At 31.3% G+C, this 25,952-nt stretch overlaps 1 protein-coding gene across 1 annotated transcript in view; it reads right to left on the bottom strand.

Annotated features, from left to right (window-relative positions):
* Positions 1–25,952, bottom strand: part of LOC127732075 (receptor-type tyrosine-protein phosphatase S-like) — a 60,666-nt gene that overhangs the window by 12,709 nt on the left and 22,005 nt on the right. The window contains exons 4-18 of the mRNA XM_052241133.1: positions 24,508–24,687; positions 22,884–23,063; positions 21,504–21,680; positions 19,868–20,047; positions 19,017–19,193; positions 18,636–18,744; positions 16,556–16,641; positions 13,685–13,890; positions 10,274–10,361; positions 9,369–9,445; positions 8,302–8,338; positions 7,449–7,546; positions 6,730–6,855; positions 4,577–4,725; positions 1,524–1,659 (exon numbers count right to left, since the gene is read on the bottom strand). Coding sequence (XP_052097093.1) covers positions 1,524–1,659; positions 4,577–4,725; positions 6,730–6,855; positions 7,449–7,546; positions 8,302–8,338; positions 9,369–9,445; positions 10,274–10,361; positions 13,685–13,890; positions 16,556–16,641; positions 18,636–18,744; positions 19,017–19,193; positions 19,868–20,047; positions 21,504–21,680; positions 22,884–23,063; positions 24,508–24,687 — 2,006 coding nt within the window. The remainder of the gene's footprint in view (positions 1–1,523; positions 1,660–4,576; positions 4,726–6,729; positions 6,856–7,448; positions 7,547–8,301; positions 8,339–9,368; positions 9,446–10,273; positions 10,362–13,684; positions 13,891–16,555; positions 16,642–18,635; positions 18,745–19,016; positions 19,194–19,867; positions 20,048–21,503; positions 21,681–22,883; positions 23,064–24,507; positions 24,688–25,952) is intronic.

The following is a 25,952-nucleotide window of genomic DNA, read 5'->3' as shown; positions in this document are numbered from 1 at the left end:
GATGTTTTTACCATTTACAGTTTCTCCCTTTTTACATGTTCTAGTATAGTTCCGCAAAATCAAAACAATGAGTAAATATCTTTGTTCAAGGGCAATACCTCCTTCTATACGAGTCAATTGAAGATTTAGCACTTTGGACTAATTAGCAAATCTTGTTCTGTTGGTAATGTTGTATACATTTTCCTTCTATCTACTATAGTTTCGACAAAAACACAAATGAGTAAAAAGAGTCTTTGAAGTGCAATCATATTTCTTCATATAAGGGGGCGACTGCTAAATTTGGCAATGTAGAGTTATTAGAAGATCTTGTACTGCTGAAAAGTTTTGTTGTTTAAATTCTCCAGCTATATTTTCTAGTTTCCGCAATAAGCAAAACAAAAATGATTAAAATATCGTTTTTTTTAATGGCAATAACTCCTATTAGGAGTCGACTGACGATTTCGGTAACATTGAAGTATTTGTTGCCTGTACCAAGTCAGGAATATGACAGTTGTTATCCATTCGTTTGATGTGTTTGAGCTTTTGATTTTGCCATTTGATTAGGGACTTTCCTTTTTGAATTTTCCTCCGAGTTCAGTATTTTTGTGATTTTACTTTTTGATGGTTTCCTGTAGATGATTATTGCCATTCCAGTTGTTGTTGTTTATCTATTAAAATTTAAAAGATAATAGCAAATATGCAAAAAAAGAAATGCTAAAAATCGTCATTTAAGGGCAATAACTCCTTTCAGGAGTCGTCTTACAATTTTGGTCAAAATAAGGGGGTAAGTAGATTACGCAGAACATTTTCCATTTATAACAATTAACAAGATAATAGACAATATTTTAATTTTAACCCTATGTTCTATTTTATACATTTGCAGGCAGGTAGTATTATCGGACAGATACCTTAATGATGACTTTGTACCAGTAGTTTCCGGGGAGAAGATTTGTAAAGGTTACAGGAGGAGAGACAACCACGACGGATACCAAGTGATAGCAAAAGCTTACACTAGCCATTTGGACCAGGTGAGCTAAAACAATTTTTCCATATACAACTTTTCTTAGGACATTTTTATCTTAGACTTTACTAGTTTGAGAACCAGCATAAGGATGTTCGCTCTTCTTTTTCAAATAACAATCATTTTAAAAGACTGTTATAGATTGATAGTATATGAATAACTCAAAAAAAATAAAAGGTCCGTGTCCTTGTCTTTGAGATATAATCAATAGAAAATTTGGTGGGAAATGATTCTCTCTATACTGTTCATATCTTTATTATGGGCACCTTTTTTCTTTCAAACACTATGAAATATATAACAAGGATATGAGATTTTCAAAAATGTATTTTCAAACTATATGTAATAAAAATGTGAAAAAAAAAGAAGGGGTTAGCGGGCAAAATTTTTATTGGCACTGCATGGGTAAAACTTGAGGATTCCTTACATCTGACAAAAAGTCAAAAACAAGAGAAGCGAACATCCTTTAAAACAACTTTTGCAAAAATTTAAACTTTTATGTATAAAATGACTGTATACAACTTACAGCAGTCTGCACCATATTGACCCTTTGCCTCCTGAGAGTTTCTACACATTTAAACACGTCTATATACTTCAAATCATTCGCCTCATTCACAATATAGTCCAATGCAATGAAGGTTCCTGTTCGTCCAATACCAGCACTGAATGTGTATTATGTAGATTAATGACATGTTTTAGTAGGGAACTATAAACGACCTTGTTTTGTGCATTGTAAATGAAAATAGTAACTCATCTAATTTTAAATCTTAAACACGAAAATGTTAACACTAAATTGGTATGACATCTAATAGCTGGTTTCCTTTGTGTTTCCCTTGTCAAGGAAACATTGGTTGTAAATACTCAGCATAATTTGTCGCAATGAAGGAAAAGAAGCTACCACAAGTAGAGCGATAAACCAAATCGTGATAGCGTCGGTGAAACCGTAGAAGAGACTACTTTGATTTCAACTTTACCATTACTAAACTTTGATGCAGTAAATATTATAAATCAAAACTAAAAAACTGTATGGGTATTTGAATACACATGCTACATCAATCTTTACAAACCCAAATGTTGCAAAACATCTGTCCTACCTCCATGACAGATATGTTATTGTTCCCGCAGATAAAGCCCCAAACAATATCGTTTGTGTGTGTAAATCACATTACATAAACTGCTTGATAAATGAATTAGGTATTGACAATTCACTTGGAAACTCAACCTATACCCCCACGACACTTACCAAAGAGGAAATCCTTGATATTCATAGGTCTGTTCTATGAACCGTTAGAATTTCAACCAGAGATGAAGTTCTAGATCTTCCTTAACTGTATTTGATACCCTAATTTCATAATGTCATTACAACCAACGTTATATTGATGGGTCTTTCTAGTGCTCCACGAAACCTCTTTCTAAATTATTAACATCAATTTTATCAGTAATCAAAGACAGGCTTCAAAGTTATTGTGAAACTACCTATCATAGAGGTGGCGTGAATTAAATGTGAAACAAAGATCTTTTAGAGTACCTTCAATCAAAGACTCCTTCAGCTTGTAATAGTATTAAAACATTTGACTTTTCTACATTTTACACAAGTATTCCCTATTCCAAAGTAAAAGACAAACTGAAAGAGTTGGTCCTGCTTTGTTTCATAAAAAAACGGCCAACGTAGATACAAGTATTTTTTTGAGGTAGAGATACATCTTACTTTGTAAAAAATCACTCTGATGCAAACAAAAAATTGTCTGAAACTAAAATTATCAAGATGCTTGATTTCTTTGTTGACAACATATTTGTTACGTTTGGAGGATGTGTTTTTCAACAAATAATCGGCATTCCCATGGAAACCAACTGTGCTCCTCTTCTTGCCGACTTGTTCCTTTATTCATATAAGGCTGACTTCATACAAGAGATTAAGAAGAAAGAAAATAATTTAGCATTATCCTTTTACTTCACTTTTCGCTATATAGATGATGTTCTCTAACTAAATAATTCAAAGTTTGGTGACTATGTCGAACGCATCTATCCTATTGAACTTGAGATAAAGGATACAACAGATACAGTTAAGACTGCCTCATATATTAACTTACATCTAGAAATTTACAATTAGGGTCGGTTGCAAACAAACCTGTACGACAAAAGAAATAATTTCAGCTTCCCAATTGTGAACTTTCCATTTCTATGTAGCAACATTCCAGCAGCGCCTCCATATGGAGTATATATATCCCAATTGATACGATATCCCAGGGCTTGTATATTTTATCATGATTTCATTGATAAAGGGTTGCTGCTCACAAGGAAGCTTTTAAACCAAGAGTTCCAAGTGGTGAAGTTGAAATCATCCCTTCATATATTTTACAGACGCCATCACGAGTTGGTTGACCGTTATGGAATATCTGTTTCACATATGACGACGGATATGTTCCATTGTAGTAATCGCAATTCTGTCCTCTTTTGCAGTTTGTGACCTGCCGAATTAGATTCATCACCGCTTTTGTACTTACATGAGCAACACGACGGGTGCCACATGTGGAGCAGGATCTGCTTACCCTTCCCGAACAACAGAGACCACTCCAGGTTTTTGGTGGGGTTCGTGTTGCTCAGTCTTTAGTTTTTCTATCTTGTGTTTTGTGTAATGTTGTTTGTTTTTTGGTCTTTTTCTTTTCTTTTTGCCATTGCGTTGTCAGTTTATTTTCGACTTATGAGTTTGAATGTTCCTTTGGTATTGTTAGCCTCTCTTTTAACGCATGCACAATAAGTTCTCAGCAATAGGTGTACTGTTTTTCTTAATCATGTCATTGTAATCGGTCACTGCAATGTCTCTTTACCATTTCATGTAAATTTAATATAGTTGTTTTTAATAAGTAGCTATCAGCTCAATTTTTAATGCTTTGGTACTGGCATGAGTTCTAACATACCTTTCTTGAACTCTCCGTTCATAGTTAAGAAATTAATCAGAAAACTCTCTCAGGCTTAGTAAACCTTAGGTGAATTTGGCTAAGATTTTTTATGCTTCCGTTTGGTCATTTATCTTATCACGTGTTCAGGGTAAAGAAGAAACGCGCTTCAGGTGCACACCAATTAAAAAATGTTATTTTCATTTTCTAGCTACTGCTCGATACCACTGCTAGTTTACATTTATATCAAATAGCATTGACCTACCGTTAGTGGTTCCCCTTAAGACAACTACAGAACAGTCAAACCATTCTGATGTCAATTTTGATTTAAGGAGGTTAATCTTTAAGGAAAAAAGGAAATGTGGAATACATGTTTACAATTCTTTTATTTCAAATAAAAACTTTCATAAAAGTTATATTCAGTTCACATACTCTGCATGCATCTAGTATTCGGTTTACATTTTCTTCTCTCTTTCCAGAAAGTGTATGTAATTTTCCGGTATTTGTGCTTAGGCATGCAACAAATTGTGCATACTGAATACGTTAAAAGAAAATAGTTTCTTTGTTACTTTGATGTGTACATAATATTAAGTTATATTATATTAAATTAAAAAACAGACACATGCAGCCTTTTCTCAAAAGCTGTATTGAACAAATCTGTTGACTGCAAGTTGTAGCTTACCTGCAGTGAATAATTATTGGTCCATTTGGTGAAACCTTGGATGAGAACACCTTATGTCGAAAGTGCACTATTGATGATGCATATTTTGGGACATCTTTATCAGGCCAAGCAGTAAAATGAAATTGTTTCACAGTTTTGCTTTGGTTTTCCTGTAAATGAAAAAAAAAATATAAGTGTGTACATATGGGATAAAGTATACATGGTTTGTATGTGCTTATTGTTAGGATTTTGATCTTGTCTAAATTTTCCACAAATGAAAGGATGTTGAACTTTGTCACTTTTGGGGGATATTACACATACCTTTATTCCTTTTTAGTGTTCAAGTTAAAAATGTTATACTATGCATATATACAGTATAGTCATAATTTTGATAAGAATGTTGAATTTAGTCATATGTTTACCCCCTCGAGCAAAAAATCCTTTATAACAATGCATTAATGATGAATATAATATATCACATCAGTACCATATTCATCGCCTATTTACTGCTATTTCATTTTCATGTATATTTTTGCATTATTCGCATTTTTTACCTCTTGTTAACAATGCAAAAGTTGGGTTATGAAGTTTAAAAGGAACAACAATTAAATTGTCCTACGTTAGTGAATAAATCATTACTATGGAAGGAGCATTTAATTTGTTTGACAGACACACTAGTAGTTCTTCGACTTCACTTTTCGTCATTGTCTAGTTTTTAATGAATGTCTTACGTATATATGTGATAAATGCTGTGGTTGGAGATTTACCGCATACAGTGATTATTATAAAATTTATGCATTATTGAAACTAATAAACAAACGTATTGCTAGTAGTATAGACACACTTGGGATCAATAAAATCTTGAATGGTTTTTAATTTCCAAATGCACCTTCGGCTAATAAAAGCTCTATAGTGTGAATGCGTGTTTCAGAATAATGTAGATTGTGAAAAATAAAATAGCAAATATACCGAAATCCAAGGAAAATTCAAAACGGAAAATCCCTAATCAAATGGCAAAATCAAAAGCTCAAACACATCAAACAAATGGAAAACAACTGTCATATTCCTGACTTGGTACAGGCATTTCCTTATGTAGAAAATGGTGAATTAAACCTGGTTGTATAGCTAGCTAAACCTCTCACTTCTATGACAGTCGCATAAAATACCATTATATTGACATCAATGTGTGACCAAAACAAACAGGGACAATAGGTAAAAATGTAAAAAATAGGAGCAGTCAACACTGTGTTATTATTATAATCACTATGAAACAAACAAATATGTCAACAAAGAAAAACTAAAAGGCATATAGACAAAGCACAGAAGCAAAAAATGAAAGACACGAATACAAAAAAAAGAATACAGCACAATAACACAATGGCAGGATGTATAAGTACCGAGCCACGTCAAAAGGATATAACCAAAAATGGACTAAACAGTAGGTTATTAATTTACAACGACAAATAAAAGAACACTATAACACGTAATTAAGATGATAAACAACGTCAGTACCTAGAATCTATACATCAAGACCATCATGTATTATTTGTGAAGTTGGAACGGAATATTTATCAACTAAGTCTTGGTATCTTCCGATGAACTTTTTTTTTCTTTGACAAAACCCTGGTTCATCAACTTTCTGCTCAGACTCTGGTGACGTTTTTTTGACTTTTTGATACTATCAGATTATTACAAGAAAGTGTTCATATCAGATGTATTATCAGCCCTTTGCCAAGATATCAACCTTCAAGATCTGAATGTTAAAGAGTTGATGTTGACCGAAGGCTGATACATGTAATACATCTGATCTGAAAAAATATCAAGTTATAATCTTTTTATCACATACTTCCACGTAGAAAGAAATACGTTGTAAAAGAATGTTTTACTTTAAAAATTTCAATCGTAAGTACCTGTACGCAATTAATACTGCAGGTTATGGGCAGTTTCAAATATGTATTATTTTCAAAATATATTAAACTGAAGAATAATCATACGCCCTTATATTTTCTATGAGTTTCATATTGATAAATTCTGTACGGCACGAACATATTTCTTATTAGGCCGCTAAGCACCATTTCGAGAAAAATGGAATTTACGTATATTTAAATCTTTTATCATTCTGTAAACATTATAAGTTATTTACTCCAAGTATACGATAGTATATATTATTATACCTTCACTATCTTCAGTGTTCTAATAGTAAAATCTGAGTAGACGTCTTCATCTATCAGCAAAATTTCATTTGATCCATATCTTTTTGTTTTAGTTTCGGGATCAGGCCAATACTGTTTACATTTCGGCTAAAATGGAATGACAAACCTAAACATGTTTTTACACAACTTTTAATTACCTTTTCAATTGTCACATTTATAGCAGTTTTTATTTTACTTATTTAATCTATCAAATGATTTAAAATTTCTAAATCATAGAGATAACTATAACTTTGAAACGAAAAAAAAGTGAAAATAGGAACAAAATAAATTTTAATGGTTAAAGAAAATGAATGATAGTAGTAAAAGACAGGAACATAACATAATATTTTTTTTTTATATACCCTTATTTACGTCCGAAAAAAAAGTACTTAACATGTGTTTTATTATACAGAAAGTACAGGAAACTGTTTGCCTCCAGTAAACAATTCAAACCCAGTAAATAGTTTGAGAAACTATTAACTGGTAAATTGTTCATTTACCGGGAAATTTTGTTTAACCGGTAAATAGCCTTATTCAAACAATTTTGCAAAAAGAGTTAAATTCGTCTAAATTTTTATGAAGACAATACATACTAAAGTATAATGAAAATGCGCTTATTAGTAGCTATAGTTACTTTTTATTCTTTCTAAAACTATTTCAGATGATCTTTTATAAAATACATTATATAACATTCTCATTACCTTGCCTAGTTCAAAAACATTTGTTAACATAACAATTTTGCCACAATCATATTGCCAGATCATCCTCCAAAAATCATTGATAGTAGATTCCAATGGTCCTACAATACATTCAGAACTGAAGTTGATATTTTACCTTAATCAACATCTGGAAACGTAAAAAGTTCTATAGTATGTTTTAAATATCAATAGTGCACACATTTCCTATATGACATAATTTAGTCAGACCTTATGTTTGTCCTAGAGGAAAAGGAATTGTTTCTGATAAATCAGAGGATATTTATGTTTTCGAATAATCGTTAATAGTTTGACCCAATGGTCCTACATAATCCCAGTTTTTTTCCTGTCGATGGTTGGTGTTTCTATCCGAATACTTCGGTTCCACCACCAATACAAACTAGCCGTCAGGATAAAAAGTAAAATAACAAAAACACCAAACATGAAGAAAAATTCAAAACGGCAAGTCCCTTATGATAAAGCACAGATTTCTGAAATGGTGTTGAATTTAATCAATCAATCAATCAATCCTATAATCCATTTAGACCTTAGATAATAAAAAATCGTGTTTGAACTCAGAAATGTTCATACTACCTTTTACATGTAAATGTGTATAGTTCATAAATTTGCTTATGTGATTTATATGTCAGTCTTTGCTGAAGGTCACAATATGACTTTGGAAATAAAAGCGTTGTTCTTGTGTTCTTGGCTTTTTCAATATGCGCATGCAGTTGTGTCATTATATTCTTTTCTTCCATTTTTCTACGCAATTGAAACAGGCATTATTTTTTTATAGTTCTTTTTATCAAATATAATGCTAAAACAATCCTGAAATTCTATAAATTCTATACCTACTTACCTTGGGCAGCTATGTATTTCTTTACTTGACCATATCCCTAAAATAACATTTTGTTAAAATTTTGTGTAAGAATAAGCTTTCTTGATAAGTTGGTATTAGTACAAAATACTATTGCCTAATAGAGAACTCAACTTTCCCTCATCAGCAGGGTCGAACCCTTTTTTAGGGTATACGGTAGTATATGTGTAGGTATAAGATATAATGCTAAATTACAATGTACTTAAAATGCTGCTTTAATAATAAAGATCAGAAGAAGATAGTTATATGTGCTAGATGCATTTTAATTTAGCTTTAGTCCTTTCAATCATATGATGGCATGACCAATGAAAAAGACTTTTCGAACAGATAAAAAAAACATATTGCTAAGTATGTGAAGATTTCTACCATTAATATTTTACAGAGCTTCAATAATAAATAGATAATTATGTATGAGTCATACAATCAATCACAGCGCCTCCGATTAAGGTACAGAAAAGAGCACCTCAAATGCTTTGAAAATTCAACACTACAATTTTCCTTTTACAAGTTATAGTTAAAAAGTGACAAGAAATATAGTAAAACATCCAAACTTTGACTATAAAAATTTCTTTACAAATAAATGATGAGATATAAAATACAACACCGCCCTCGTGTGAAATATTTTCAAACATGACTGTGTTTTACAAACTTCTTCTAACTGTCAAAACATTAAGCCAAATTATTCTTGTCAAGCCTTTCATGAAATCAGTATAATCTCCGTCACGATTGGCAACACTTAAAATTAACAGTTCTTGAATCTTTAATTCCTTTTCTTATATCAATTCTTTAATCATATATTCTATTCATGCGATCAATAATGGTATCATTGCAATTCTCTACTTCAAGGGAATTTACAATGTAGAATTGGTATAAAAATAAGAAGATGTGGTATGATTGACATTGAGACAACTCTCTACCAGAGACATAAGAAACTATAGATCACTGTATGGTCTTCATAATATTTCCGTCTCATTATGTTCTTAGCATATATTTAAACGGAAGGGTAACAAACAACATCATTATTATAGTAACATGCTGATTTTACTTACATTTATAAATGATGCGTTAATATAGTCAGATGCTGCTTTTCCTGGTTGTAGGTCAAGTATAACACGAGTTTCATCATCTAAATGATAATTCAGATTAATTAAGAATTATTCAAGTTGATTGATATTTCAATGTTATTTTTTTTAATAAGGTGTTAAATGTAAATGAATAAGGCACAAAATAACGAGTTACTGTACCTTATAAACCCATCATAGATAACAGGTTTAACATTTTGTACGACGACGGGCGTTTATTCCACAATAGACTCATTAGTGACGCTAGAATCAAAAAAGGTAAAAAGTCCAAATCAAGTTGAAGTTGAAGAGCATTGAGGACCCAAATAACAACCATATGTGAAGCTTTCGTAAGAAACCGTTTATGAAGTTAACATGATGTGTTTCCCACTATAATTGCATTGTTTTATAAATAAAGATGTCAGTTTGATAAAGCATTCTTCATGATTGACCGATAAAACCATGTCTTGATTTTCACCTTGGTTCTCAAACTTTCCACTAAATACATATATACATTGTGTTTTATTCAATCAACTATGTGTTAATAACTTATCGGATTAGTACTAAGCAGAACACTAACATATGAGACACAAAATACCGATCAAAGAGTACGTGCAGTAATTACGGAAAGGTAGTTCAAGCCCAATTTCTGGTAATAAATAGACCATGATTTCCTCAGACTAAAATGTCAAACAGAACTACTTTTAAATTGTTTATACTAATAAAAAAAAGGGTCACAATTTCCTATTAGTCAATCATATATGTGTATTATGAATGTGTTTTTTCAGACTTTCACGAGATTAATTTTGGTGGATGAAGCAATTTGAAGTATTAAATATGTTTTGACATTACTGATATCTTTTTGATACACATAATTGTAATACTTTACATACATGGAAATACATTTTTGTATTTATTTTTGCCTGTATTTTCAGTCATTGATGCTGTTTTGGTTTCCTTAAGGTGTTCCTTTTTCAGTTTCTGAAAGAAAGAAAAAACAATTGATATTTGCATATCACTATGTAAAAAAAATAACAAGAGGCTCCTAGCAGCCTGACAACCATGTCACATTATTGATATTAATTTCCCTATTTCGCGATCAAAATCTTTTATAACAAAAAACACATTAATAACAAGCATACTGCTTTTCGAGCGCGCTCAATTGAAATTGGGATCATCCCTATAATTTATATAAACATCAGGATAAGAAAAATATATTGTAAAAAATCCTAGAAGCCTCCATCAACAACCCCTCTCACACCCTACCCATGCCCTAGTTTTTGTCCTCCGTTAATCATTTGTCGCAATGTTAACAACAATTAAAACGCTTTTGTTGAAAACTTACAGTTTATAAAAAAAAAGATGATATCCAAATTTAACAATTAGAATCTTACTTTAAATGAATTGATTCAAGCAAGAACTAGTCTCATAGTTCTGGTGGACGTTGACTTGGTTTTACACTAGTCATTTTTGGGGCCCTATATAGCTTGCTGTTCGTTGTAAGCCAAGTCTCCGTGTTGAAGGCCGTACTTTGACCTATAATGGTTTAGGTGTAATACCACCATTGATTTTTCCCTATTAGTCTTTGTTAAATTTGCACTTTTCAAAAAATTGTGCAGAATTTATCTGTGTTTCAAATAAAGAAATACTTTGCATGAGTAAAGTTGTATCCTGTCCAGTACTATAGAAAAAATTTCACATAACATTTCATTGCATATAAAAAGATAAACATCACTGGAAGTTAACCAATCAAATTTTCCCCCTTTTTTAACCTGTGTACAAGCTTTAGTAACCATGTAACCTCAAGTTTCCAAAATATTCTATAGAAACCCCAAATAAAAAAATAATGGTGCTTTGAAATACCCAAGATATATGTTTATGACCAAGAAATGTTTTAATGCAATGAAATGTAGGATCAATTACCTACAACTGTCAAATTCAAGGGAATATTTTTTTTCGACCTATTTTCGTATGCAACCGGATGTGACGTACTATGATTTGGTGGTATTACACCTAAAGAAGACTTTTTTGTTAAATAAACTGAATGTGACTTTTTTCCATTGTAATACTAGTTATTTCAAGCATTCCTGTCAAGTTTTGTCATAATCAGTTCAATAGTTTGAGAAAAATCTAGTATAATGTAAGACGACATTTACAGCGATTCGAGCAAAATTTCTTCGAAAAATCCAAACCAAGCCGCATCATGATAGAATATAGTGTTGACCAATAAATGATCAAATATTTATCTCATCTGCCTACAAACAGTTGAATATGATACAAAAGATGACTTAAGGATGATAATACTACTAATTGACCTCTTTGTCTTCCTTATAAGGTCTCTTTTGGTCCATTTATACCTCTCATTTCCTAAAAATTTCTACTTTTTAGGCCAATAAATAAACATTTTGGGGTAATTTTCTCTCATTTATGATAGAAATGTCATAATAAATGATTAGTTGAAGTATTCAGGCTGAATGAACTATCCGTATAAAAGTTTACTGTCTCCAAGGAGGTTTCAATAAGTCCTTACGTAAAACTTGAATTTACGCCGCGTTCCAGAGAGGGACATAAAAAGCTTCTCTTTTGGTGAATAATTTGTTGTTACTGCTTTAAAACTATATATTTATTAAAGTATTTCTTAGGAAAAAATTTCTAGTATAGCAGAATATAAGAAATAAGGAGAAAAAGCTCCCCAAAACTCTAAGTATGGCTTGTTCTGTCAACTAATATTCATGGTAAAGTCCTATTTCAAGGAAATTTTCTCATAAAAAGTGTTTTGGAGACTCAATCCACTCAGAATATTTCATTATTTGTAAAATTTAACTTAAATAGCAAGAGAGTACTCACAAGGTCTAAAGTGCATGTACAGCTTCCCATATTAGGTGTAATACCACCATTGATTTTTCCCTATTAGTCTTTGTTAAATTTGCACTTTTCAAAAAATTGTGCAGAATTTATCTGTGTTTCAAATAAAGAAATACTTGGCATGAGTAAAGTTGTATCCTGTCCAGTACTATAGAAAAAATTTCACATAAAATTTCATTGCATATAAGAAAATAACCATAACTGGAAGTTAACCAATCAAATTTTCCCCCTTTTTTAACCTGTGTACAAGCCTTAGTAACCATGTTACCTCAAGTTTCCAAAATATTCTATAGAAACCCCAAATAGAAAAATAATGGTGCTTTGAAATACCCAAGATATATGTTTATGACCAAGAAATGTTTTAATGCAATGAAATGTAGGATCAATTACCTACAACTGTCAATATCAAGGGAATATTTTTTTCGACCTATTATCGTATGCAACCGGATGTGACGTTCTATGATTTGGTAGTATTACACCTTTTTTTTTAAACTTTTACAAATTGTGACTTGGATGGAGAGTTGTCTCATTGGCACTCATACCACATCTTCTTATATCTATTGTCAAAAGATCCAGAACAGCCAAAAAATGTAATAACAAAAATAACGAACTCTAAGGTAAATTCATGAATGTGAAGCCCGTTAAAGTGACAAAACCAAACGTTCAACTATACCAACCAACGGAACGACTTGAAAACATCTGCCATATTTAATATAGTAATTTTTCGAAGAAAATGGCGGGTTAAATCTGGTTTTATAGCTTGCTAAACCTCCCACTTATTTAACAGTTGTATATAGAACCTTTATATTGACAAAATTGTGTTACCAATCCAAACAGAAATGATTGGTTAACACGATGATAATTTGGATTTAGCAGCCAAAATAGTGAAAACAAACATATAAAAGATATACATTATTCTTGAATCCCAAGAATAATGGGATTTTTTTCTGCTCTTTGGTCGGATTATTGTCTCTTTGACACATTCCTCGTTTCCGTTCTCAAATTTACAATATAACAACATAATAACTAAACCAACTTTGGAAAAGGTCAACTGTCGGTTGGAAGAAATCCAGGCGACCATTTTTCAATACCATTATATGATGACTCGAATACAAAGTCAAATAGTAGATTCAGTCATGTATATATATTTGAACATCTTACATTGAGGATATTTGTATGTTTAAAGTTTTAAGAAGTTTGCAAGTTAATAAATAACAAAAGGTTACGTGTACGATTTTCTTACAATGTTTTATATTTGAAATTGTTTCATGATCATGATTAGTATGTAGAAGAATTCCTTTTTTTTCAAATTATTTTGCATTGTTGATACTCCAAGGATGCATTGTTAAGATTAATTTATGGTTGAACAGAAGCGATTTAACATTTGTATTAAAAGTTAAATGTGTATGGAATCGTTATGTATACGTATATAAACAAACCGCAAATTCCCTTTCTATTGGTCCCTTTGTTCCGCGTCCTTTGTCAACATAGTCATAGAAATCATTTATTGAGATAGCAGTTCCGGAAATTTTTATGTCCCCAGCAAAACTATAATATTCTCCCTTCTCTTCTTCCTGGTTCTGGTTGTCATATATTGCGCCATTTGTTGTGATTTGAAGGGAAAGTCTTGAACTGTCTATATCTCCTGCAAACAACGTCAATATATTGCATGTCGATGAAAAAAAGTTCAGTATCATTAAGTTGTACATGTGTATTTATTATTGTTTTTTTTAAACAACACACAACACTGGGACAACCCATTATTCCACAAAAATCATTCCGATAAGAAAAGCTTCCTCGAAGAGTACACTTATCCCTTTACACCTGTAGTGTTCATCATGATGATCAAATGTAAAAACCACATGTGAGAGGGATTCCGTTATTATTTTACGCATGCTTGTCATTTTAATCTATTTTTAGTGTCTTCTTCTTAATTTTCTCGTGTACGACATAAAATTTGATGGACCCGAATATCCGGAACTTTCGATTTATATTATCCAGCATTCGGGTCTGAAAAATTTTACGGAATTTGATATTTTATACACTCCGGAAGTGAAGGGTCTTGGGAAATCAGGAAAACCATTTTAATCACGAAGTAGATCATTCCACACTTCAAATGGAATAGTAATTTATTTTATCATTACTTTTGGGTATTTCTGAAAAAAATTTGTACTAACAAACACACAGAAGGTAAGACTTCTTTATATGTTCAAAATTTCTAGGCGCTAATATAGATTTCATGGCAAAATTTGGTCCCAAAGTTCCGCCAAAAATTCTCTCTCAAAGTCCAGACAAAAAAATTGATTCAGCGTTATGACGTCACAAGAACCCGTCACAGAAAAAAAAATTAAATAGCCTTTCAAGACGTCATAACTATTTGGACTATATCTCAATGTGAAGACATAAAGTATTTATTTAAGTTCTACAAACAGCCTCGAGCGTTTCAATCGTATTACCTAGAAACTTTTCACGAAGAACGAACTTTGTAACAACTAAATCCACAATATTCGATATAAGTATAGCAGTTCTATTTCATTCATATCATTGCCATAACAACAAAAGTATGTTAATGGATTTATAAAGATTAAGGATGACAATTTTTTATGAAATCAATACTTAAATATTCATCTTCTAGCCTTGGAGAATGGTGAAACACAACATAAGAAACAAACTGTAAAATCGGATGGAAAGGGTTTGACTTATCAGGTAGATACTTACCACAAAATCACTAAATATCATTTAGTGAGTAAACTATGATATCCAACGACCCAAAATAAAAAAGGAAAAGTTGTTAGCGATATGATGGCATGGTTTGTTCCCATTTTATTAAGATGTGATTCATTTTTGTTATGATTTGAGAAAGTAATATTGTCTTACACACTCTTTTTTTCAGTAATCATGACCTTGACTTTTAAGTTATAGCAAGTGACTTTTTCATATTCAATCACATATCGAATGAAGGTCGCAGTCACATATCTTGTATTTGATATTGCATCCTGAAACCACTGTTCTACTAGAAGTAATTTCGTCCTTGACCTATGAGACATTGACACCAAAATAAAATAGGTGTCTTCTAATTATATTTGACAATATATATAAGTAATGGTGCAATTTTATACATAGTATTTGATTAAACACTCGTCCATCACTTTACTGCAAAACTTTCAGTCATTTGCATTAAATATGACCTACAATCCGATATAAGACCCATCAAATCTCGAATAAATTTGTACACTGAACAAGGCTTAACTTAGAGCCTTTATCGCTCATCTGTCAAAAATATAGCTTGCATTGATTTTTTTTTGCTGTTTACAGTTTCTACTTATGTATATTATACTTCTCGAAATAATAGGCAAAACCTCGAAAATTAATCAAATAGCGTTATTTGAAGGCATAATTTTTATTAGCAGTCATCCAACATTTTTTATCACGATAACATATTTGTGGATCTTGTATTGTTGATCTTTTTTGCTGTTTACTGTTTCTACCTTTTTATCAAGGTAAACGAGATAATAGCCAAATCCAACAAAATTGTCAAAATATCGTCATTTAAGCTCAATAAATCGAGTGTTTTCGGTCATTTGACATTTTTGTAGATTTCGTTTTGCTGATATTTTTTATCTATAATTTCTACATAAATATAACTGTTTTCTAAATTATAGGCCAAAAACTCGAAAATGCGTCAAAATTCGTCATTTAAGGACAATAACTGAGAGGTAGGTAGATCTTCGCATTCTGAACATTTTTGCTCCGGTCACATTTTACAATTAGTACATTTACCCCTTATGTTGTAGTGTAACCATGCAGTTAATTACTATAAACAAAAAACTAAAAAGTATAACCAAAGTACCAAACTCTGAGGCAAACTCAAAAAAGGGAAGTCCATAAAAACTGACAAAATCAAACGCAAGCTAAGAACTAAACAAGTAATGTTTTATTCAGCTTAATCTTGTTTCAGTTTGAATTCGTGTTTTTTTTATTTAGTACATTTTCTTTGAACAGCATATTACATCCAAGTAAAAACACAAATATGCATTTCCAAAAAATACAAACAATTTTAGTCTGAGAAAATATGGTTATTTATCAGCAAAGTAATTCTATTAAGTTTTACTTTATAACCATGGGATTAGAGTTGTGTAAATATGGGATATTCATCTATGAAATTTAAGTCTTTATTCGTTTTATATCCTGTAAGGTATGATACACACAAACATGGTGTACTTTTCTCCAGTCTGAACTATAAAATACCTTTTCAGAGTTTTAAAACGTACCTTTATGAAAAAAAGAATAGGAAGTAATTATCTGTGTACCTTTTTTACTAACTTGAGCATAAACGTCAGTACTTTTTGGATCTTTAAGAGGTTTACTTCTTGTTTTATCATCCGGAGATCTTCGCCTAAAAGACAAGAAACAAAAAAGACACTTAGAACTTCAGCTTAATTAGTTAGTTTCACTACAAAATATAATTTCAACTGGTACAACTAAGGTTCTTTTTGTATTAACGAGATAACACAATGATTTACGTTATAGAGAAAGTCCAAATACTGTCCCTTCCGGGAAAATAATGGATACCAAACAAAAATATCAATTAAGTCTGAAATCGTACAGGATAGAGGGAGTCAATTAACCATCACCAAAAAAGCGTATAAAGATATTACTTATTGAATATTTTTTTGTTGTTGACCGGTATTTATAATTTATAACATTATCATTTTTCCCTGTTTTTGAGATATACAGGGAGAATTCAAGTTAAAAAAAATTGTCAATCTTAAATATGTATTTGTCTGTCTAAGTCAGGAATTTCATCAGTATACATCGGTCTGTGAGACTGTATATATTATGTCTATTTCAAGTAATATGTTAATGTCAATTTTCAGCTTTTACAATAGAATTTATACCAAACCCCGAAACATTCTGCATTTGCCTATCCCAAGTAAGCAGCATGTAATTCATTGGTTACCGTTTGTTGTTGTTTATCATATATCATTTTTTTTCGTTCCTTGTTCGGTTCATAAATCAGGCCGTCAATTTTCTCGTTTGAATTGTTATATATTTTGTTATGTCGGGGCCTACTATATCATGCGAGGCGGTATGGATTTTGTTTATTGTTGAAGGCCGTACGTTGACCTATATTTGCTAACATCGATGTGAGTTGGTCTCTGGTTGATAGTTGTCTCATTGGCAATCATACTACATCTCCTAATGTATTTTTGTCTACACTTTGGCAGATTTCCATAAGATCTGATTGCTTTCAATCGTTGAAGAGCGTATGATGACCTGCAAATGTTCTTTTGGTGTGGTTGTTTGATAGATGTTTTACATTGACGTGTATCTGATTCATCATTTCATTCATAAAACAACTGCCAGACAATATGTAAACACATAAAAAAATGTATATAAACAATGTTTTGAGACAGTTCCTGTTAAATTTATGGCCTCGTCGTGCCACTCATCGGTATATTATCTAGTCATACATAACGAAATATTGATTGACAGTCAACCAAGCTAAGTTATGGATCGTATATTTTTTAAAAAGAGAGACGAAAGATACCAAAGGAATATTCAGACTCAAAATCAAACTGACAATTCCATGACAAAAATAAACTGAAAAACGATCAAAAGACAAATAACAGTATACAAAACACAACATAGAACAATAATGACTGGGGTGGTCATGTGCTCTGGAAGTGTAAGCAGATCCAACTCCACATGTGGCACCCGTCGAGTAGCTATTTTAAGTACAATCCCGGTAATAAGTCTAATTCACATTCGGGGAAAGGGTGGGTTGGGATTTACGACGATTTGAACATATCCGTCGTCATATATGAAACGGATATTCCGTAACGGTCAACCAACTCGTGTTGGCGTCCGTAAAATTTTCGAAGGGATGATTTAAACTTCACCACATGTGGCACCCGTCGTGTTGCTTATGTTATTACAAATCCGCTAAATAGTCTAATTCGGTAAGTCACATTCGTGAAAAGAGAAGGGTATTGTAGTTACGACATAAGGAACATATCCGATATCATCTGTGAAACGGTAATTTCATAACGGTCAACCAACTCGTGATGGCGTCCGTAAAATTTACGAAGGGATGATTTCAACTTCATCATTTGGAACTCTTGGTTTAATAGCGTCCTTGAGAGCTGCAATCCTCTATCAAGGAAATCATGATAGGAAATGCAAGACCTGGAATATCGTATCAACTGGGAGATATATACGCCTTATGCAGGTGCTGCTGGAATGTTGCTACAAAGAAATACACTAAAAATGGCAATATCATAATTAACAATTTTATTATTGTCAGCTTATTTATCCATTATATTTTACAGCAATTAAAGACAGAAGACATAAAACTCACATTTTATAGTAGGATCTCTTGTTTCTTACCTTCTAATAAATACTCTCACACAAATAACTACCACAATCAAAGCAAATGTTGCTCCCAATCCTACAGCTACTGCAGTTAATAGGGATTTTTCTTGAGTTTTTAAATCCACTGAAAATAAGTTTTAGAGAACTTAAATCGAATCAACATTAAACTACTAAGGTGAATATAGAATATGTTTCTGAATACCCAGCATAGTATCTGTTAGTATAAAAGGTGACTTTTTTTTCCGAAACGTATTATAATTGAAAATGTAGGCATATGGTAGGTTTATGAAATGCACAAAAAGTTTTAACAGTAATTTTGTATTGAAAGTGAAAACAATCTTTGAAAATAAGCAGCTTAAAATGTATCATACTCTTGATTCATTATAAATTTTTTACCTTTACAAGAAGGAACTGGCGTTCTCCAAATACCAGCCGCACTACATTTCAACCAACTGGAACCGTTTACAATATATCCAGTCATACATTTTATCATTATACTATTTGGATAACGGTATTGGCGGTTTTCTATTTGTTGTACATTTTCAATCTTTGGTAAAACCGGACATAAAAGACCTGTACACTCAAAAACAAAAGAAAACATGTGTAGAGCTACTTTCTGATAAACTGTTTTAAACATTTCAAATGTCAATATGCAGTTTGATTTTTTTTTTGTCAAACAACTAAATGTTAAAACATTTTTTTCTCTGAAAAATTCGTCGACAACAACAAGTTCAAATTAAATTCGGTCTACTATCACCGTGGTAGGTTTCGAACATCGATTTGGTCATTGGTCAACATGACAAGGTTTATTTACTACCTTGTTTGATATAAAAAAGAATACCGATGAATAGGAATAAATGTGTTGCCTATCAAAAAGATAATCACATCGTTTATACAAGAAAGCCTTTCCCTTACAGTACATGCTACAACAGCTGATTTTATAATTTCAATACGCAGAGGGAAAAGTTTTAAAATCATTTAGTACAAACAATTCATGGTATTACTCATGTTCCGGTCATTAAAATCGAACAAATCTAGACAATCTTGAACATCACTAAGATTTAACAAATAATTTGATGCGAGAGTGATAGATGATTTGTAATACGCGTTCACAGATTTGGCTTTGATTGTGCCTGACGAAGGTCAATCCAGAAAAGATCTTTTGAAGCTTAACATTTTCATTTTATTTTTCAGTAACAAAAATAATGCATGAATAAACACTCATATAAACGTAAAAACAAACCTACCTGTACAAACTGGTGGGGTACTCCAATCTCCGGTTTGATTACAATGCAGTGGGTTGGAACCGTTAATCTGGTATCCTGCTTTGCAAGAGACATTCACAGACGCCGGAAACCGGTATCTTTTTGTTGCCTGTATAGACGTCACTATGCTGTCTATTTTGGGAAAGTCTCTACATAAAACTCCTGAAAAAACACATGTATCATGTAAAACAGTAACATATAAAACATAGATATTAAATATTTAGAGACATAATGTATATCTATAATCATATATTACATTTTTACTTTTTTGCAGTTGTGCATGTTAATTTGGAGCAACCAGAGAAATATTGAGGGATCGCGTGAACTTATTTCATTTTATACTTTTATTGCGTATTAGACATGATGCAGTTGTGATGGATTGTTGAGTATCATTAACGTCAGTTGTCTTGCTTTATCAAGCTGAAGAAAAAAATCAAATCATCACGATGTGTTCATGTGACATTTCTTGGGAAATCTCTTATTTATTATTTTGTGGTTTCTTCTTTTTTTGTAAAATTAATAAAGCAATACGTTCAACAAGGCAAATTATGAGGTGTTTATTTGATAAGGATATTAGTTGTGCGAGTTACGAATAGTACAGCTTGCTATAATATAATGTGCTTACTTGTGGTAAATCGTAATAGAATCAGTTTTTCACTAGCAAATTATGTAAAATTGGATATTGGAAGGGTTTTTCAATTGATCACTTTTATACCTGCACAATTTAGAAGAATAATGGTAGGCACAATAGGTAATGATAAAAGATACAGTGTAATAAGTTTAATAACGTCTATCAATAATAATGCAAATCGAAAAGGGCAACATCAACACGAGGAAAGAGTGTATGATTGTGACTTGTCTTTTAGTGTATAGTCCTTTAATTTTTTTCCCCCATCAAATGTGTTATAAACTTTATTCATGTCGTTTACCGATGTATCCCCCCGATTCTACTGTTGACAACAGATCAAATTTACAACTGTGTTGTTTATTTAAAAATGACAGGGTCATAGATCAAACTTATACGTTCAGTGTATGTTTACTTGTTTTTATTTAAATGTCTTTTTGATCGAGTAAAGTCAATTGATATTTTATAGTGTGTCTTTTTATGTTGTAATGTTACACTACTGTCTCAGGTTAGGGTTAGGGTGAAGTATGGCAGCTGTTAAAACGTTTAAACCAGCTGCATTTTTATGCACCTGTCATAAGTCAGGAGCCTGTTGTTCAGTGGTTGTCGTTTATTGGTGTGGTTCATAAGTGTTTCTTGTTTCTCGTTTTTTATATAGATTAGACTGTTGGTTTTCGTGTTTTACACTAGTCATTTATAGGCCCTTCATAGCTTGTTGTTCGGTGTGAGCCAAGGCTCTGTGTTGAAGGCCATACTTTGACCTATAACTTTTTATACATTGTGACTAGGATGGAGAGTTGTCTCATTGGTACTCACGACACATCTTCTTATTTATATGAATGAAATAATTAACACAATTATCAAATCATCGAAAATACTCTCATTCATAATATATCGATAACCTCCATAAAGATTGTGTTATCGATAAGAAAAGTACGGCATAACCAAACTGTTTCATATGGCAGAGATCATTACTTTTATTGCCAATATTACCTTTGCATTGTGGTATAAATCCCCAAAATCCACTTGAATTACACTGGAGTAGATCAGAACCATCAAACACATAACCTGTTTCACAAGTGACTTTCAATGTTTCAGGATATCTATATCCTTGTATCTTGGATGGTAGTAAGGCATTGTCAACCTTAGGCAAAGGAGGGCATAGAACACCTAATGAAAAATGAAATATTTGTTTTTTTGACAACATGAAAACAAATCTGAAGTACATTAACGTTTACATCAATTGTATTTTGGGTGCTGCCTCGTTGATATATTACACAAATCTCTGTGTACTCAATAAACACGATAGTCAATGCAGTCAATTGCTCTTGATACTATTAATGCTATTCTTTTGTAATAAGACTGAATGTAGGTGTCTTAAATTTCCTAATAAATAGATATTGTAATTGTCGATATCTTTTAATCATTAGCATCAATTTATACAAAATGAACCGTGTATTTAAACATTGTTATCATATGTTCAAAGAACACAATAATGGTTCAGCAAACCTGTTTTTCGAGTTAGAACAGATGAAGATGATAAGGCTTATAATGCAGTATTTCATTTATACTGAACTATAGATAAGACTGCTTCAAATAGAATTGGCATTTCAAATTGCCGAAGATTTTCAGAAAACCTGCAATAGAGATCATTTCCTACACATGTTCTTTCATGTGGAATCTGGTTTATTTAATAAAAAGATGAATGTCAATTAAAAGCATATAGTATGCGTAGAGTGAAAATGTTATATTGCAACATTCTTTTCATTATTTTGCTTTTTCTCGCAAACAGACATAAAAAAACAACTGGAAATGTATTGGAGTCTATCTAATTTACATTGTTTTGGAGTTTTTTTTATAATTTTAACTTTTTTTCTTTCCTTATAGCCGAGATTGTATCGTTGTCAAATTTTTCATACGAAATACAAATGTATTATTAGGTTAATATTTTGTACCCATACTTTAAACTCCCCACTACTGCAACAGTTTAAAATCGTATCTATAAGATAAATGGTACTGAGATGAATTTTCATACTTGTCTGTCCCGTCTTTCTCACGTAGAAACCTTTGTGTTGCACGTACACGATCACAGTTTCGATCTTAGATGAAGTAGGCTTTGTATATGAATAAAAGATGCAAAGTATCAGACAGTAGTACGAAGACATAAAAACCCAAACGACATTAAAAGACTCACGTTCTTTTACAACAGACAAGTGCAATATATACCATTTCTTTGTATTAAAAAGAAATTCTAGATAAATATAAAAATTATTCCTGAAAATAATTTTAATCGGGAAACAGTTTATTAAATGATATTCATTTAAATTGCATCCAGTGTACTTTTTATTTGTTTATTTATTGCATCATATATACCTGTACAATTTGGTTGTTTTTTACTCCATGTTCCATCACTTTGACAGGTTATGGTATCGGCTGATGACAACTCATATCCATTATCACATTTAAACGTCACATTGTCTTTGTATGAGTATATTGTTTGAACTGGGTCCAACTTTTGTTTGGGCAATGTTCTCAATTCAAAACAGGTTACGACTGTCAGTTGAAACATATTAAACATGTATGAATATAAACAACAAATTTGTTTTTTTCTGTAACAATGAAAGAATGCATATACCAATGGTTCAGATTTTAAATGTTAGTGTTATTCCGAATGTTTTAACACAATGATAAACTAAACAGAATAAGCAATTATGATGTGTATTATATAAACTCATGTTATCTGTTATGAAACAGATCATTCTCACATATTGCTACGTATTACTGGAGTAAATCTTCCTGACTTCTATTAAAAAGCTAACCGTTATAATTCTATTCATGCTTATCCTTCTTCTATTAAACAATATGTTATTCATTCCTCTAACCGACATGTTGACTTCGTCTTCATTGCACTCTAACTTCTATTTTTCCTTCGTATTCCAAATTTATTCCTGAACTGTTTATGACTAAACTTCATACAGAAACAACAAAACACCACTTGATAGATATGTTTTACAATACCTAATGATATATGACGATATACTTTACAAACAAAACATATTTTTTTCTCAAATATAAACTTATCCACATCAACTCACTATAACTTAATTCAAATCTTGATACTACTTCGTGGCAAATAATGAAAAACATGGCGACTTTTTCATTTTAGTAATCGTTAATTTTTATTTTCGTTGATGTTGATGTTGATGTTCTATTGCCTCCTTCGTCATGAGTGCACATTTAAATGTTTTACGTGTTTTCAGATTTTATTGAACGTAATATTTTCATTACAACACATCTTCTATAGAAGGATACAAATATCATAAAATTGAGTAAAATTTTATGATATTTGTATCCTTCTATAGAAGATGTGTTGTAATTAAAATATTACGTTCAATGAAATCTGAAAACAAGCAAAACATTTAAATGTGCACTCATGACGAAGGAGGCAATACTATACTCAATTTTATGACAAATGTATATATATATAGGTTTAATCTAGAATTATTTTTAATAATGAATAGGGTATTTATAATTTTGTTCATGAAGCTTTCTAAATTTTGACATTACGAACTGCTTTGCACATGTCAGATACCAACGTAAATGAAATTGTCATAATGAATTAAGATTACCGTGAAAATATTAGATGGATAGAATTATAAATGTAATAAAAACAAAATACGCTTTAAAAATGAGATTATACAAAGGATGTAATCAAAAACAATAAGTGGAAAATGATAAAAAAAACACCATTGCCAAATCACGTACAGTAAAAATACCGTTCACAAAATTCTACATAGAAAACTAAACATTGAGTGAAACGAACCCAATAAAAAAACCGGAGTGCACTTATAATTCGGAAATAATCCATTTCATACATTTTGCAATACGTTTCATTTCTGAAGTTAGTTCTTTTCTTGTGGTTGATACACAATTTTTAAATACAAATTTGATTTAAGATACCATTTCTTTTGTAATTGATAAAGTAGTTTTTACGAACCTTGACAGTTAGGTAATGTGCCGTTCCAATGCCCTGATTTTTGACATGTCAGAGACTTTGATCCTATCAATCTGTATCCAGTTTCACATGTCAGCTTCACTATCTCTCCATATCGATATATAGTCTTACCATCTAGTGGTTTTAATTTGGGAATAACAGAAAGGTCGGGACATTTTGCACCTAAAGCGATTAAGAACAAACTATCTGGGTTTACACAAAACATGTCTCACTTAATATCAATAGTATCATATTTGGACATTGGTTTAAAAGATCAACAACTACTCTGAGCTTATAATTATCTCCGTAATATGCTCAGATATGAGATATACAAATAGTTAAAAAAAACATACCACACCAAGTTGATTTATTGGTCCTGTTTTCATACGGGCGATGAGTTATGGATTTCCGTAGTCACATATTTTTTTTATTTAATGAAAAAAATTATTTTTTATTGCATTTTCGTGTTCCTTCAAGATTGATAAACTACAAATATAGACCTAATCTCAAACATTTGTCGTTTTTTTTTCTGTAATTTTACCGTTATTGAAACCCATGGATTTCATGCATGTGTGACATGTGTATCGCGCATGAATATGTCACAGTGAAATTGACTCAGAGTTTATACAAGTTAAGAAAACTGATTCGGTATCATACTCTATCGAAGTGTAGACCAAAGGAAAAATTATAACGGATAAATCACCTTCAAGTATTGCAGATATGCAAATTATACTAGAATTATTTCTTATTAGTTTCGACTCAGAATATTTTATTATCGAATCGACTACTACAAGTTTGATATTGAAATCTTAAAAAACTTCATATTTTTCATCTCGATATCAGCTTTAATATAATGCACCCATTTATCTTTTACCTTTAACACTAATTAAGTAGTTTGTATAACGTTGAAATTCGTTATTTTATAAGACATATCAAACAAATGCTGCAAAAACTAGGTTCATCAATTTCCCCTTCTAATTATTTTTTTGGCAATGAATACTATAATGCATTGTATTTTTTTTTTTAAATTGTCGCAAATGCAATGCCGAATTACTGTCATATTTTAAATAAGGGTATTATAAACGGTGCAATCCTGGTTTGCAAACTTTTAATTGCAGCTTTATAAAAACATTTTTCCCTTTTTTTTTAACAATTATGTTGATTTCTAGATTAATTTTCTTGCCTGTATATTACCAATAAAATTTTATAAATAATACTTACTTCTACTATCAAATTGAGGGAAATGTGCAAAAATATGTATAACAAAAATTAGAAAAGATGTGAAATTTTGTGGAAATTTCTTATAAATTTTCAAGGAAAATGCATTGAATTTCATAAATATTTGAACAAACTATACAGAATTGTTTATAGTTTTGTCAAATATTTTTGAATTTTTTATAAAATTCTGAAAAAAATTAGAAGAAGTAAAATAAGGAAAATAAAATGAG

This window comes from Mytilus californianus, unplaced genomic scaffold (genome assembly GCF_021869535.1).
Source record: "Mytilus californianus isolate M0D057914Y unplaced genomic scaffold, xbMytCali1.0.p SCAF_1, whole genome shotgun sequence".
Taxonomy (NCBI): Eukaryota; Metazoa; Mollusca; class Bivalvia; order Mytilida; family Mytilidae; genus Mytilus; species Mytilus californianus.
The sequence above is the reverse complement of the archived record's forward strand: the minus strand, read 5'-3'. Positions and strand labels throughout refer to the sequence as shown.